The 17,573-nt window shown below is 42.1% G+C and overlaps 1 protein-coding gene across 1 annotated transcript; it reads right to left on the reverse strand.

Annotated features, from left to right (window-relative positions):
- Positions 1-9,656: 9,656 nt before the first annotated feature.
- FAM89A (family with sequence similarity 89 member A) lies at positions 9,657-15,883 on the reverse strand. The gene is made up of 2 exons (XM_074818531.1): positions 15,588-15,883; positions 9,657-11,682 (listed from the first exon to the last, which is right to left on the reverse strand). Exons 1-2 carry the CDS (start codon positions 15,837-15,839, stop codon positions 11,524-11,526), a joined length of 411 nt encoding a protein of 136 aa, XP_074674632.1. The 5' UTR covers positions 15,840-15,883; the 3' UTR covers positions 9,657-11,523.
- Positions 15,884-17,573: the final 1,690 nt, after the last annotated feature.

Consider the following 17,573-nt stretch of genomic DNA (forward strand, 5'->3'; position numbering starts at 1 on the left):
CACTCCATCTTTGAAAATACACTTTTATAAGCAAAATTACCAATTGTACAGAGATAAAATTAGTCACTGTGAATAGGAAGAGCTGTGCAACAGCAGAGCTTCTCCATTCTGCAATAGCGTGTGTTACATTAGGTTTTGCTGGTGGTGGCAAGGGCTACTACCCTTGTGACCTCATGCAAGTACAGACAAGCGAGTCCTTTCTTCCACGACAAGTCGTATCTCAGGCATATAAACTCCCATTTGTTAGCCCAGCCTTCACCGAACTGAAAGTAAAATAGGACATCTGCACTGGAAAACTATTAGCAGCTGATTTCTCATAAAACAAGAAAGCCATTGTTTTTCAGGAGCTTGGATGCTTTTGCAATCCATCAACTCTCCCTCAGTTGGGTAGTGTTAAGGACCACAGTGCCATCTGGAGTTGGAAAGTAAAGCACTATTGTTTCCAAAACTAGAAGGAACATAAAAACACTATGAGTACATAGTCTTTGACTAATTTTTGTTTTGTAAAATCACAAATACAAGCTTTTAAAATCAACATTCATTTTCAGTTTGGAGAAATGTCAGAGTGAAGTTAGTCATGAAAAACAGGTCACAAAATACTTGTTTTGGTGAGTTGGTGTCAAGGTCAATTCAATATAGGCACCATGAAAGGTATAAAATGCAAATTATTTTAGCACAGCATCTCTTTAAGACATAAACAGTCCTGCAAGCTGGCATTATTCTGAGTGGCCTTGCTGAGCCCAGAGAAAATTCATGTGGCAAAAGACAGCGAATGCATTCCTCTGCTGCTAAAAATCAATAGGAAATTTGTTGCTGAATTAATTTGAAACCCAGGTTGCTGCAGTTAGAACTTGCAGGAAGATGTGTATAACAAGATTCCCGTTTTTGTTCCTGCCTCTTACAACGCCATTAGGACCTTCTTAGTCTTTCCCATAATGCTTACTATCTGAGGTGGCCAAAAAGAAGATCTGAACATGAGGAGCTTTTTAAAATCTTTTTCCTAAACATGAGCTGCTGTCCTAAATTTGTAAAGCTCTTTTGAGCCCTGTATAGGTAAATGGCAGGTCTGCAAAGCAGCTAGGAAATACTGCCAATGATGTTTTAATTGCTATTCATTAGGATAATGTATATTGTTTGTTTGTGGGTTTTTTTTTCCTGAGTGAAAATGTGGCTTAAATTCCTACATAGTAGTGTAAGAGTGTGAACTCACACAGTTTGTAGACCTGCTGGCTGCTACAGAAATAAATCCAGATGACCCCCATAATTTCCTATAATCTCTAACTGTAATTCTGAGTACATTTTTAGGCCAAAAGAACTGTTGTCCATAAACTGCACAGAAGTGTGCCATAGCTGCCTGAGCAGAGGAGTGGGGACCTGAATTAAGACTTGAATCCTGATATTGGCTATAAGACCAACTACCGCTGCAACCTTAAGCAAGTCATATATATGTGGCTCCATAAAATGATTGTACCTTCTTCATCTTTGCAGGATTTGCGGGAGGATTAATTTGTTCATGTCTGCATAAAAAGATGAAAAGCATTAAGTCCTCTCAGCTCCAGGTTGTTGGAAGTCGGTCAACACCATGAATGTCAGATATTGAAACAGACATGCCAGGAGCCAGAGAATGTGAATATTGGAGGTGACATGTTTAAAGTCTTTGTTATCTTAAGGGAAGCTTTAATTCTGACCCTTGCTGGAATACAGTTCTATAACATACATATCTGAAGACTTTTAGGGCTATATACAGCAAATCATGAATCCCTTATCATGAATTTTAAGTTACTGCAGCTGCTGTGTGCCAAAATAAATCTGAACTTAGTTTAAAAACTTGGGAGGGGAGAGAGCCTAGCACATTACCTGATCTTACTTTCAGCAATCTAAAAGGAAAATGAAGGTATCTTATTTGACAGTTTGAGGCTTTGAGGTAGAAAGCACAGAGAGGTCTTGTGTAAAAATTATTACAAACCATTGGTATCTTTTCAGTAAATGAATCCAGTAACACTGCACAAATTTAAACAAGAAAACAAAATCGCAACAACACAGAAGCACTTCTACTCACCTTGCACTCTCTTCTCAGAACTGCTAATCCACTCTGTAAACATCTGTGGGTGTTACCTTTATAGTGATTCCCTGCCACGCATGCTGTAGCCCATCTGATGGCTGTCATGCATGCATCACTCCTGAACTTTGATCCTTTCTTTGGTCTCTCACTTCACTTCCAGTATAAAGCTTTGGTTCTAACCTTCAAAGCCACTGATGTATCATGTCTTGGCTATGGCAGAGGTAGCATCTCTTTCAGTAGGACTACAGCGTTCTTTTGATGACCAGAAATCAAAAGCCAACAAAAGTGTAATAATAACTAGGAAGAAAATATTCTCCATCGAGATCATCCACTACATAATAAAGAGCCACATACCAGCACCAGAAAAAAGGGCTTGGACTGTGCAGGATAAGGAGCAAAAGTGAATGGATCACTCTGAGCATACTCCTTATCAACTTTTTCAAGAGGAACCTCTGTTTCCTTGTGGGGACACTTCTTCTACTTAGTAGTGTGGAAATGGCAAGTGGATTGCATAGCAAGCAAAACACAATCTATCTCTTATTCCTGGGAGAGAGCAAAATGAAAATAAGACAGTACTGATTACTGAAAAAATTTTTCAACAAGGGTGGACAGATTATGTAAAACCTTTCCTTTGGAAAAGCAAATTAACTTTGGTGTGGATGAACACAATGGTAGGTATTTGTTTCTTTACATAACCACATGACAAGACTTAGTTTGTATTAAAACTCTCATCTTTTCAAACTTTATTTTACACTTCTTTCATTTTAAGTGGATTTTTCTCTAAAAACTTTCCTGCTCAAATGCGCAATTTATCTAAACAATGTATGTGTGTAGATGGAGAGAGGGAAAGTCAATCCTAATCTTACAGTGTGTATGTTTTCTGCCTTATCTACATATGAAATTGTGCAGCTTCTGACCATATAAAGGTCCTACACTGAAAGAAAAGACCATCTGGGAGAAAGGCACCTTATCCCCACAATAGTCTGACTATTGTGCAACAGGACAGATTGTATCAGTTTAAAAAAAAAAAAAAGTCATATCCCTGATAAAACAGCATCAGAAACATGTACAGATCATGTCTCCCTTCCTTTGTTGTTACTCATCTGCTTTCAATTTAAAACATGCCAGCATGGTGATGCTAATCTAATTCAACTGCAGAAGCCCTTTGATAGAAAGTTCAGAGAGGTGTTTTTAATGCTCTACAATACGTCCTGATAGAGGACAGCAAAACAGATCCTTCCTCACTATAATGGCAGGGTGGAAGGTGCCATCTGTAATTTCATGCCATTATACTGAAAAGTGCTGGCTCCTCTAAACTCCATGCAGCAGCTGCTCCTGAAGGCTCAGCTTTGTCCTGAGCTGGCAGCTGTCTCTGCCACCACTGATGGGAACAGTTTTGTTTTCAGAGAATCGGATGGGGCTGAAAGTGAACTCAGAGGTCATCTGGTCCTTCCTCCAGCTGTTAGGCTGGATGGGCACTCTTGACAGATGTTTCCCCCTGGCAGGCAGAGATCCTGGCTCGGAGAGACCAAAGCTACGCTGCCTTTCCTAAATTAGGAGACCTGTCAGCTCTTAGTGCATGGAGGGGCAGTTTGATGCCCAGTTGTTTTTCAACTATTCAAGCAATACAATTTTGTGAAAATAGAAGATTTTACTTGAGGAATCCATTGTGAAGATGGTGGCTTGATCTTTTAGTGAGTTTGCGTCCTTTACCTCTATTCTCCAGGTTGCACACACACTTCCCTGATTACCCCTTGGTAAGTCAGCAACATGAACAAGATTCCTTGGCTGTAGGACTGCAAAGCATTTAAGACTTTTAAATAAATAAGGCAGCCTGTAGCTCTTCAGATCTACTACAGGCTTCTTGTAAGGACTTATACACTGGGTTACACACAGTTAAGTTGAAACAATAATAGGATGACTGCCTACAAGCGAAAGAGTTTCATTCAGAGAATCAGAGAATGGGCATGGTGAATTGAGATCTCTCTTCCTGGGGAATAAAGCATCTGTACAAACTCCCTTCTAATTTGCAAAAGAAATTGTAGTGTAAATTTACATAGCCGGCACACTTTTAAGCAGACACTCTTACAAATTTACATCTGTGATAATAGTGAGATATGCTTGGCCTCTCTAATACTGATTGATGTATTCTGTCTGTACACACCTGCATTTGAAAGCATAGAAAAGAGTTTTATTCTCTATGAGAAGCGACACTGAAAGCCTAGAACAGCTCTACATTTGCAACAGAAATAGAAAGGACTTTTTGAATGACTGGCTAGTGATAAGTAAGTGGTGAAGGGGAAAAAAGTCCTATTGCATAACCACATAAAGCACTGGAGACAAGACAAATCTATTTACATATGAAAACTCAGACCTCAAGCAAATTCTGCAGAAAAGGACATGAGACAGGATAAAAGAAATGCATAAAACAGAATTCCTTCTTCCCCACAGAGATTACCGCAAATTTCTACCTCTCTCGTTTATCATTAAATTTTAATCCTTTATGTAAGCACAATGTGCAATGACGGTCCCCAAGATACACTTGAGCTTTGTGCATAAATGTTTTTCCTCTTCTGAAAATGCACACAGAGAGAGGTATAAATTATACAGCGAATAGGTGCTATATATTCCATTTCTCTCTACAGGTTATATTGTATGGTGCAAGGTATTTACGGAAAAGCTTCTCCAATTTGAGCAACGTGACTAAGTATCAGTCAGAAAGACCAAGGGTAATTCAGAGATGCAAGATAAGATTGTGCATGATTTGTACAATAGTAAACAGAAGAAAAAATTTTATTGAGACTCTTAGAATATAGACATGCTATGTTCATACAGAATAAAAACCAAATGGTAACAGGACTTTGATATTCTAGTGCTATGAGAAATTCATTTTCACTCTGATTATTTTTCTTTTGTCCAATTCTGATAAATTCCCCTTCCCCTATACCAAACAACTAGTTTAACATTTCAGTAGTTTACCTTTTGTGTAATGTAGCATATAAAAAATAATTTTACTCTGTGATATGAACAGCCTATGATGTTATTTAGTAGTCATGGAACAAGTTAGAAATGTGGTCCTGTTTAAGCTTGTTCTTTACCTGTTCAAAATTTTGCATCACTCCTTGTTAATTCGCCTCTGCATGCCCTGCTTGAACTTTCCAGTATCTTAAGCAACCCTAATGAAATTGTAGGCTGTAAGGGCTTTCAATTATTTGTTAATTGTTTTTGTTAAATTCCAGATTCAGTTAAACCAAAGACACTGTAAAGGCTTGAGAGGAAATGAAATGTACTGTCCCTATCATCTGGGTGCTTTTACAACTGAAGTAATGACCTTATTATGTTGCCTTTTCGTAAATGATTTAAAAGGTTCTGCTGTTTAACGAGTTTAAGCAAGAGCTGGTAGGGCTCGGACAGGCAACTTTATTGTTTGTGACAGTGCCTGGTATCCTGAGCCAAAATGAGCTCTCCAACACACTTACTCATGAGTCTAGCCAGATAATCACAGGGCTGTTTCTGACCCATGGAAGAAATGCTTGTCATTTCTCAAAGAGAGTAGTTAGCACTGCAGGGAGGATTGAACTACTTTTGCTAACATGAATTTAAGGCAGTGGTTTGACACAGGATTGAACTCCCTATGTACCAACAATTCTAAACAGTCTGCTTTGGTCACATCTTTTAAAATTCTAATCTACGATTTGCATGTGACTTCTCCTCTCATTTTAAATTGAGGACTTCTCAAAGATTACATTTTCTTGAAGACATTATCTTAATAACGTCTTAGCATGAATGCATTTAAAACCCGTGGCAAAAGTTCAGTGAAGAGTTGAAATGAGTTTGTCTCTTTAAATTGCATACCAATCTTATCTGAAAAATGTAAATTGTACTGCTAAAAGCACATTCCTCTCAAATCAGATGTGGGCTTCATTACTCAGGGCTGGTTGTTTCCACATTCATCTAATGAATTTTCCTGAATAGAAAGGATGAAAGGGAGCCAAAAACGTAAGGGAAAGAGACTTCCACAGTGAATATTTATTCCCTTCAAAGTTCCTCTGTCATTTGAAAACAAATGGCCAAACTCACTGCTGGTCACCTGGAGTAAGAACTTGCTAATCCTACTGCTTCCTTACAAGGCCTAATTGCCTCAGCTACAGTTTAACCCATCACATCTGCCCTGGAGCACATCTGGGCCATCTCTGCTCTTCCAGACAACCTCAGCTCCTCAGGAGAGTTTGTAACCGTGCACAGGCCTCATGTGCACAGATCCCCCAGGTTCCTTGGGCCACAGCAGAAGCTAGTCCTCGCAGCAGACCCTGCATGTTTGCAAAGCTAGTTGCAGAGTTGGAGTTGCCAGGATCATGGAGGAACCAGTTAGGAAGCTTTAGCACGTAGTTTAGGGAGCTTTGAAACTCCCAGAAAATGTCAAAATTAATATGACTTTGCAAATTAGACAAAGCTTTTAACTAGTTTGCTAAGAAAACAAATGAGTTATTTCCTCAGGTCATGCAGTGTTGTTTAGAGTTAAATTTAGAACATTCAAATAAACCAAAGATAACAATGGTTGGAAAAATGTACTTCTGAGGAGCTGTTTTCTGAGAAAATGCGTTTAGTATATGAAAAGGAATATAAACCCCAAAATGCTGTGGTAATGTATCATCTACAGGCAGGCATCATGAAAACAGGAGGAGAAAAGACCTGCTGATAGGGTTCCCGTTGGCACATGCCTGATTAATCCTCCCATTTCACATTCCGCCCCAGCAATGAGCTGAACAATAGGGTGGGGGAATTCGTTCCCCTTGTCCTCAGAGCAACCTAATTCCTCAAGCAAAACCAATAGCTTTAGGCAGCAAGGCAAATAAAACATGTTCTTTCCAGTTAAGCAAAACTCTGCACCTGCAACAAATGACTGTAACATTAAAAACACGGGACAAGTAGCATACACACAGACTCTGAAACAGGTTGAAAAAGGACATGAAAAATCCCCCAAGCTGTCAGCAGCAGAACTAACCAAACACAGGATCTTAAACAACTTGTGTCCCAGGACCTCAGCATCTCCTTCCAAACTGTGCGAAGCTCCAGTCTCCAGAAGCTGTGACATCCTTCGCCACAACACTCACCCCTTCCAGCATCCTGTTTAGTCCCAAAGGCAACACCTGGGCTCTTCCCCGGGCCCCTTGCTTCTCACCTTCACTTGCCTGAAGATGTGCTGGAAACTCTCCCCTCCTTCCCACCCCACCTACTGGCACCCAGCACCATGGATGATACAGCTCGTGCCTCAGCTTCTACCAGCTCTGCTGGCCACCCGGCTTTTGCCTTCTGGCTGCTGGGTGGCCAAACAGCAATCAAAAGGTGAGTTTTACCCATGATCCTGTCAGTGGAAGCTGCATTAAGTCTCTCACCTCCTCCAGCTGCTAATTTTTACAAGGTTTGTAAAAACAAAGCAACTTTCCAACTTCTATCAGATGTTGTTTACAGCAAACAGACTGACAGAAGATGTATGGACAGAGTCCTGGCATAAGCTTTGTTTCCTCAGGAATTAGAGTATGAGGCAAAACCTTAGGTTCGTAAATAGGTACTAAGCGGATCAACTTTTTTTTATAAAGATGCTTTGCTACTCTCTTCGTTGCATTTAAAATTTTGCAAACTGTATATTTTACAAGAAAATGTAAACATAATTTTTAAAAAATCAACTTATTTTAGGTCATGCAAAATGATTTGATTACCTATGATTAGGAACTAAGTTAATTACAAATATTATAATAAGTTTTGCACAATCCTTCTCCTAGTCTTCAATTTCATGTGACTCCACTAAATTTTGTATTAAAAACTCAACTTTAGTGAGGATAATTTTGCCCCACCTTTATTGGAAAACTCTTTCTTTGAAGCAACACAAGTTATTGAAATGATCGCCTACTGTGTTTCACTGCATTACAAAGTAGTACCTTTGAAAACATTTGTAGCATGTATTTGAATACCTCTTGTATCTTAGTAGAGATACCATGCAGCTCTTCCACAGACTTGGAAGTAAGAGACCAAGCAGCAGTTCTGATTTCAGTAAAAAGATCCCTGCTTCGAAGTCCATCCCAACTCAAATCAGTAGCGCTGACAGTGAATTCACTAGGACCTGAAGCTAAACTTGTTATAGCTGCCTGAGGCATCAGCCACACATTTTTTATAACGCCCACTTTCTCCAGAGCAGAGAACTTCTTCCAGGCTCTTCTCTTTTTGTAGACTGAGAACATTTCCAAGGGACTAGACTGTAATGTAATTATGACATGACTGTATGACTCTGCAGTTGTCATAGCAATAAGGGTGGTAGATTGTTAAAAAAAAAAATGTTCAAATATAGCAAGCACAGACCTAGTATTTCCCTATTTCTAACCGCTTTACCACATTTGTAGGCCCTTTGGAGAAAGACCCATGGTAGATTGCTTTCTGAACCGCTGTACTCACAGTTTTCCATCTCTGGGCAGCAGGAGCCTGACTGTCCTTGTCTCCTTGTAAACCAGTCTTCTGTGCCTGCTCAGTACTGGCTAAGCTGGCTGCACTGTATGGGACTGAAAGGTGTGTGGTATTCACTGGGTAGGGAAGTTTTCAAGAGTTTCTTTCATTATACCCTTAAAAAGTATCCTTAAAAGGTTATGTGTAATTCAAATTGGGGTTACAGAGTAAAAATGGGAAAGGGATTGTTGTTGGTATGTGGTTTGGACCAAGGGTAGCAAGGTTTTGTAGTAACACAGCTTGTTCTGTCATGCACACAACCAAACTCTGACTTAAAGCTGCATGTAACTATCAACTCACTATTTAAGCTATAATTTCCCACCAAGCACCTCTCTTTCAAAGCCATTTCCCTACTTCACGCTGTTATAATGTGGTAAAGAGATATGGCTCACAACTGGAACACCAGCCACAGAAATCTGCCTCTGGAACAACTGCTTGACTTACTAACAAATTTACTGTTTTTAAAACCTTTGTCTAGCTAGTCAGCCTTCACAGTGTTTGAATTTGCCTTAGGAATATAGACTATAACTTCCCTCCCATGCAAGAAGGTGTTATTAAAAGGGACAAGCTGCCAAAAACTTAACAAGTCCTAATAATCCATCCTTTTTCCTGTGCAGATAATGTTGTGGAGTGATGCTTTGAGACTTTTATGCTTCTCTTGGTTCAAATACCTGCCAAAGATTCCATGTTCCCCCACTCACAAGCACGCTGCATTAAAATTAGATGCATAAATGATTTTACTTTTTAAGTTTAATTTATATAAAAGAAAGTACTGTGAATTTTGCTCAAGTCCATTCTCACCTGCAGGACTATTAATGAACGGCACTCTGTAAGGATTTGTAAAACAGAATCTTTAATTCTGGTAGAGACAGGATTTTCTCTGTTGAATTCAAAAAGTAAAATACAATTAAGACGGAAGTAGGAAATTCCCATTCCAAATACAGGCAGGTAGAACCTTTTCCACTGTAATTTAAAAATTGCTTGCTTCAGTCCAGGGATGATGACTAGTCCTAGTTTTTTTACGGGAAAGGTTGGGAAAGGCAGAGGGTTTGGATTCGCTGAAAAGGTAAATTAAAATACACACAACATTAAAAAGTTATGCTAAACATCATGCTTTTTATTTTTTGGGAAAGAGCAAGAAAATAGCAGTACTTCAACAGACTAGAAAAAGTCTCATCTAAATACCAAAAGCACAGCAAATTATATTCAAAGCTGATACATTCTGAAGTCAAAGCATAAGGTTGTCAGTACATATGTGTGTATATATACTCATACATACATATGCACACAACTTTTTAAATATAGATGTAGCCATTTGGATTATCTGTGTTTGCCTTATCATTCATTTTAGTTTTGGGTGAGTGAAGTAATTAGACCAGAATAACCATTAAAAAAAAATCCAACCATTGCTACAGACTAGATTAAGAATTTAAACACATACACAATTACAGCACAGTCTTTACTCGCGGCCTTTAAATTCCACTAAAATAAGCCAGTTTTAGAGGGAATGCACAAAAACTCCACCCTGGAAGGCTCTTGGCTTTTGTCACTGCAACATCCTAGCCTTTGCTAAAAATTAAGAAAGGAGCTACCCCAGAATGTGTTCTCCAATTCTTTCTGTAAACTGTATGCATGCCAGACATGAACCATGCAAAAACCCTTTGAGATTTAAGCCCTTAATTATTAGCTTGTGTCAAGATTCAGGCACTGTGCTTTACAGCAATCTTTAGAATTAAAGTTAAGAAATTAAATCGTGTTGGGAGCTGATTTTACTTTAGAATAGAGAAGGGTGAAGACTCAGATAGTTGGCAACTCTTATTTTCCAAGCTGATTAAGCATTACATGTACACACTATGAAATAATAAAAACTTAAACGAGTGCTTTAGTAAGTTCTGAAAACAAAAATAAGTTATACTTCAAAGGACAAGTTAGTATAAAAAGTTTTAACATATGCAAAGTATGTGCTCAAAATACTTATTTTGCATTTTTAAAAAGAGCTGTAGTCTACCTTACAGAAACAAAGTTCACCCAGTATAAAATATTGCAATTTGTCCCATTGTGTCATATGAGAGGTTTCCTTATTCTTCATATGATCAAGAACACTTGCACCAGAGTTCGTGTTATTCCAAGCCACATAGTGGCAGACAGACTATGTTTGAATCTGTGCTTTTACTATGCAATACAGTAAAAGCTAAGCAAGCCATTTCAGAACAGAGTTTAGCAGGTCAAAGAGCTATGTTGATGCAAGAAATCTGACAATAGTATAAAAGTTAACGCCAAATGGCAGTACCAAGAAAGTGAATTAGATCAACAGAAAAAAACCTGCTGATAACATTCACTATCACATGTACAGCTTGTAAGCTAGGAATAAGGAAGAGTCAAAATTAGCTTAAGGAGAAAAAAAAAAATTAAACTGTGTAAACAATTCACCCAGTACAAAACTGGACGCAGCTGGTAAGAGCAGAACTAGCTTAGTAGAGCTGAGGATGTGTGTGCATCCAGATGCCTGTATCAATACCGTTGACCAAATAAAAAACCCACCTATAGCTATTTACACCACAGCGGAGGCTTCCCTCCCCCCTTACAAAGTTATTACAACTCAGGAAGTCGCTACTGTCTTCTACAATTAAAATTCCAGTTATAAGCTACCAACATTTGTAAGTTGAAAACACCCACCTTGCAAATTAAATTGAAAACTCTTGTCAAGCATGTCTGAGGACTCTTCAAAAGTTAGAGTACAGCACTTTCCTCAAGTGGTATTTGCATGAGTAACTTGTACTGACAGCCTGTTAAAATAAGTGAATTTAACACAACTCGGGGTAGCTGGGTGTTCCTCCTCAGGAAGAGGGATCCATACAGATTCCAGTCGTTCTTGCTGAGGTGTGTTACAGGGAGAAGGACAAAAGAACCTCAGTCAGGTTCTGGACGTGAATCTTCCAGCCTGGAGGTGAATCTTTCTGCTTCTAGAAGTACTCCTCCTCTTCATCAAAAAAACCATTTTCCAGAGCATACGTGCAGTCTGCGTTAGAGTCAGCTTGGCAGGCTCCTTTGTATTCTTGAATCGATTCATACAGGGAGTACAGCTGACACAGTAGCGACATATCTAGCTGCCGAAGGCCAACCTGAGAGGGGAAGAATTCAGACAAACAAAAAAACAAACAAACAGTATTACAGCTTTGATTTTACTGGCAGTATAACGCTATATATCTTTTGTTGCTAAACAAGCAGATCAAGCTTCTTTCTACCTTGAACAGTTATGAAATATGGAAGTATAATTAATTTTCTAAGGTGACAGACTCACCACAGGACAAACTGAACAAACGAACAAGGAACAACATGACACAATACAGCAGAACATGAGCAAAGTGTTCAAGATTTTGTTGTATTACAATGCCCTGCTTAACTTCCAATAAGCAGTCCACTCCCATCCAAAGCATTACAGATAAATCCATAAACCCTGTATTCTCATTATGCAAGAGACACTTTTCCAGCAACACTTTATGTCTTCCACACATCTTTCTCACACAGTATCATAGGCTCTCTGTTTTTGTTTAAAATGGCCTGGATTGAAAGTTGGAAATGGAGCTCTGGCTGGTTTTCCACTTCCTGGCTAAGCATCTTCTACTATAATTTTCTTTTCTGTATCGACATACCTATATATCTGACAAGGCAAGGTATGTCTAGCACGATACAGCATGCTACTTGAAGGCAGCAAAACTAAAGCAGAAGTGTGATAAGGACATACATTGTAGCCTGCAAATCTTCAGTCTTCATGTGCTACTCAAGCATAGGCTCGATTTATAATTAAGCGCCTAATATTTTGGTCCCCAAACTTCTAAAATATTCGTTGAGCAACATTTTAAAAAAAGGTTACCTTGTAGCCTGCCTCTTTATGCAGGTACAAAACCAGTGGATTGCACTGCAAAGCAAAATAAAGCTAGTCATTTAACTCAAAGCAGTTTCCCCTCTCTGGCAACAAAATGGAGAGTTCATTTGATATTGCCACCTATCCAAGTCAGATCAAATTAAATCTAGGTTTTGTCTTGCAGTAAATTAAAACTACTATCCAATTAAACATCTTTAAGAGCAGCCATTTCTGCCTAAATTTTCAAATAAGTGTTAAGCTGACGGGCTGTTCCTAGTGAGCCTCAGTTTCATCAAATACAGTTTTTTGCTACAAGTCCTGTTAAAAGGAAGAACAATAAATGTTGGTAGCCTTTACTGCAGGCTGAATGCCAGGCTACATTTTACCCAGAATGAGAACTCTTACCTCAAAAAAAACTCTCCTTACGTGTCTAAACTCTAAGGACAGTTACACTCAGCACACAAGAAAACCACAAGAAGCTAGCATGAAGATCTTCCTTTGGCATTGCTCAACTATCCTACCAGCTCCTTTTTCTGCAGATGGAAGCAGGAGGAAAAAAAAAGTATCATACACTGCAATGCCATTCCAACTCAGACAGGACACTGCGCTTTCAGGACCAACACAAATTACTTGGTGAAGTCACGAAGCTGAGACATGATGTCACATGCAGACTGAACATGAGGACTTTAGGACATGGAATGCTACGCTAGCTGCCAGGAGGTTACAGCCAAGCCTTTCCACCACCTTGGATCTGTGCTGCTTTTCTTACCCATCTCCATTTTCCTCTACCGAACACAACAACTTTCTCTTAAGCATTCACTCTGCAGGAAGCATATGCTACTACTCTTCCTTGCTCTCTATTCTGAATGAGGGAACCAGGACTTGTGCAAATCTCCTTCTGCAAAAATTTGTAAAACAAAAACCAACCAACCAAGACCGCAAGTGGGAAAATAAAAGGGAGGTATGTGTACCATATCCAGACCCCTCCATCTAGCCTGCTGAAGTAATTTCTTCAGACCTGTTAAGCTAATGACTGTTTACCTGCCCAAGAATAAAGTCTGAACATCTTTGGAGGCAGCAGTCAGTGAAGTTTGGCTTGCCCCACCTAAACAAACTGCTTGCCTCAGGTTAAGAAAGGATGCTGTGAAGCCGGACTTAATGCTATGATATGCAAACATAAGACCCACCAGCCAGACCTGCATCAGAGCTAAATGTCTGAAGGACAAGACTGTGGTGAAGAACTGTTCAAAGAGCAATTAGGAGTGGGTTGAGCCAGAAAACTCAACCTGGAGACAGACGACTGGTTCTTTGTCTCCTGAGGAAAGCAGGAGCATCTTCACCAGCAGCTCTCACATTTCAGCTCTGTAAAGTGCTTCAGTGCTTTCTGAACGCCAAGTGCAATCTCCAAGATAGAAATTGCTCAGCAGAATTAACTTAGCAGGCCTTAACACCAGTTACATTTAAAACCTTATTTTTCTGTAGCTAAGACTAGTGTCAATCAAACAAGAACAATCAGTCTACTGAGAAAAATGCAGCCTCTAGCTCTTCACTACTTTCAAGTATGATCCCTGAGGTAGCAAAAGCCTGAAGAGGTGTCCAAGCCTGCTAGCACAAGCATAAAGTTTTTAATCACAGCCAATGTGCATTCAACTCTAGAGGTTTATCATAGCACCTACAAGACAACCTATAATGCAGAGTCCCACACAATCGACTCTGTTCCTCAGGATCACAGTTCTGAAGTGACCTCTCCTTTCATCCCTCCTCCTCCAAAGCATCTAAATCCATCACTTTCTCATATTTAAAAACTTACATACATAGTACCTTGCTTGATCATGCATAGAAAGATGCTGCATTTCTTCCTCATTCACTACTGAAAATTTAAAGCAAACTTGTTACTCAATAGAAATGCTATATTTGCTGCAAGAAAGTGTTCTATATAAATAATAAAGTGTTATTATCTACTTCATGAAAGGCAGCCTATTAGTATGTAAGAGTCTCTCTTACTCATACAGGCCACAAAAAAGTACACTTGGAACTGAGGAGACTGTTGCTTGAAAGTCTTTGATGTGTTCAGTGATAATGTATTTTTTTCTTCAGAAATGTTTTATCAAATTATCATCAAGGATAACAGAGTATCAAAGGTGAAGTCTAGTTGTCAAATGACTTTAGCAAGCATCTAATTTGATTTTCCATTAGGGAAAATAAATTAGACTTTTATAAAGAGTTATCTTTGCTTTTTTGGAAAGGAGTAAGACAACTATGATCATATCCTTGCTTCCCCTTAGAGCACTGTAGAAAAAAGCCCCAGCAGTCGATACCACTTGCGCTTCCCGTGCGCCAATGCAAACTGGTGATTCTAAAACACAGTTTTAAGAATATCTCAAACTGTACTTGAACTACTTGTTGAAACACTGGTGGCAGACTAATATTTCAGGACACGACGTTGTCCTTCTAAATCCACAGACAGGTCCTTCAACAGAGTTCCTTGTGCTCAAACACCTTCTTACCATGAGGAAAAAGGCCTTAAAAAATGGGCAGATTTTCAGCAATATCATATTTTATGCGTTTCAGAACACTAAGCGCACAACTCTTAGGTTGTTATTAGTCATTACAACTGCAGCTGGCACCAGCAAAGCACCAACACCCAAATTAGTGTTTAATCAAAGGTGCGCCAGGTCGCCCGGAGGAATTCCACTAATAACGCCGCGCTACAGAATCAAAACGAAGTCCTGAAGAATACGATGTTTAATCGCACTTCACTTGAACTGCATGAATCAGTGCTGACGCTTTTTTTTTTTTTCTTTTTTTTAACCGACAGCCTTCTAAAATGGGTGTCAGGTTCAAATGGATGCCGCGGAGCAAGGCGCTCGTTAAACGGCTCCCAGCCCGCAGGCTGCCGGCCCCCACCACTGCGGCCGCAGCCCGCCGGAGCCGGGGGTCCCGACTCTCCCCCGGTGCCGGTACCGCTGCGTTTCCCGGTACCCACAGCGGTTACGCGGCGCCGGGCCCGGGCGCGCACCCCCCCGGGCCGCCAGCTCCGCCGCCGGGCCCGGGCCCGGTGTGCCCTTCCGGCCCCGGGGAGGCGGTCGGGCGGCGGCAGCGCCCCCCGCCGCCGCTCGCCACGTCTGCCGCCCCCGCCGAGGCCCGGCCCGCCCCGCTCACCATCTCCTTGCGGAGCAGGGCCAGCGCCGCGTCCAGGTTGGGAGGCTTGGGCGGCCGCGGCGAGCCCCGGCCGCCGCCGCTCAGCTCGTCCTGGATGCGGGACTTCTGCGCGTAGAGCCGCTCCAGGTCCCGCCAGCGCCCGCCCTGGCCGCCGCCGCCGGAGGAGGAGGAGTTCAGCAGCCCGCTCAGGCTCTTGGGCAGCGGTGGCAGCCCCGCGCCGCCACCGGGCCCCAGCAGCCCCGGCCCGCTCATGCTGCGGCGGCGACCGACGGAAAGAGCTGCCTCGGCCCCGCTGCGGGAGGCGCCGCCCGGAGCCCGCCCCGCCTACGGGCCGGGGAGCGGGGGGGGGGGGGGAGGCCCGGCGGGTGGGGCGGGGCGGAGGGAGGCAGGGAGGGGGCCCGCGGCGGCGGAGAGGCCGGGCCGCAGGTGCCCGGGGCTGCGGGACGCGCCGGGGGCGGGCCCGGCCGCCGCGCCGCACCACAGCGGCTTTGTCTGAGGCGAGGCGCGGCGTCCCTTCAGGCAAGGCCCGGCTGGCGGCCGGCCGGCATCCCGCCTCAGCCGGGGGGGCTCGGCCCGGCGGGCCTGCGCTCCGCAGAAACAGCCCCGCGGCAGCCGCCTGCCCCGGGGCTGGGAGGGGCGAAAGGTCGCTGAGGGGACGGGGCTGAGCCTCCGGGCTCGGGCCGGGAGTGCCGGGATCATCCCGGTTGGGGGATGGGGGTGAGACGCGGTGAAAGCAGGCGTGGAAGCCGATTAAAGGCTGCAGGCGGAGGGCAGGCAGTTCCCCTGCGGCGGTGGGGTTACTTCAGTCACTTGGTAACACGAAGGCGCTCTGCCCTTCCACCGAGGTGTTTCCCTTCACGTCTCCACAGCCAAGCTTTGTATGAGCAGTCTTTCCAAGCGTGGCAACAAACCCGACTCCGGTGTGTCTGCTCTGTGAATCACATCCCGCAGTCCGAGAGGTGTGGGATTTAGCTCCCTGGTTTTATTGCGGGTTTATTGCTCCGGCGTGCGGCAGCGCCCGCGCCATTTCGCGGGAGGGTGGTGGAAGGGGCCGCGCTGCGGGACTGGGGCTCTGGGCACGGCAGGCCCCGAGCCGGCCAGTGCGGCCGCAGTCCTGCTATCGCAGGGATACAGCCTCGGTGGGCCAGCTCTGCACATTTTTTTTTTCCTCGACGTGTTTGTATCTCTGGAGTCTCTGGAATAAATTACGGCAATTCTGGATCATTCAAAATCCAAACTCAAGCAGGGTATAAAATTGGAGTTCTGGGAATGCGCTGCCGTTGCAAAGCCAGATTGTTTAAAGGCGCAGTCCTGTTGCCACAAGCCTGCTTGCTTTGTGGGGTTTTCTCTTCAAGAAATAACCAGATACAGGATTTTGAGTTAAGCCTCTACATTATTTTCAGTTTTGTTCCCAGACCTGCATAGCCTTTTCATGGTTTAAATGTCATCTGACCCTGTGACAATTGTTTTAAAACTGCTTGCAGTGGAGGAAGCTTTTGCCAATCTTTATTCATGTTTACATGCTACTTTAGGGATTGATTTTTCAGATGACCTGATGTGCTTTTTAATGCTTTGTACACTGGAATCAAGAAGGTATTTTTTCCCCGTTTGTCATGATGCCACTTCTGCCCAGGTCGATTGTAAAAAATAAAGTAGTGCTGATAGCTTTTCTGAAACTAAAGGCATTTTAAACCATACCTATTGTAGATTAAAAGCATCAACAAACTCCTCATCCTTCCAGGCCAAGGATGCCTGTCAGCAAAAATATTGATTTGGTTTGATAAGTATGTAGGCACTGTATTATCTTTCTGATTATTAGCAAATACATTTATTTGTTTTCCTTTCAACTCACCCACCTTTTTTTTTTTCCAGATGACAGCTATTTGGAAAAGCCTGTGAATATCTTATTTTATCTACACCAGTTTATCTTAATTATTTTTTTCAGTTTGCCTAATCTCATGAGATTCTAAGTGCATTTTCTTCACA

Source organism: Strix aluco, chromosome 3, assembly GCF_031877795.1.
Source record: "Strix aluco isolate bStrAlu1 chromosome 3, bStrAlu1.hap1, whole genome shotgun sequence".
NCBI classification, from domain to species: domain Eukaryota; kingdom Metazoa; phylum Chordata; class Aves; order Strigiformes; family Strigidae; genus Strix; species Strix aluco.

Excerpts from the sequence above, each read along its gene's own strand:
- FAM89A (XM_074818531.1), bottom strand. The coding sequence starts at position 15,839 with ATGAGCGGGCCGGGGCTGCTGGGGCCCGGTGGCGGCGCGGGGCTGCCA. Across the intron at positions 11,683-15,587 it reads CCCTGCTCCGCAAGGAGATG|GTTGGCCTTCGGCAGCTAGA; the intron begins GTGAGCGGGGCG and ends TTCCCCTCTCAG.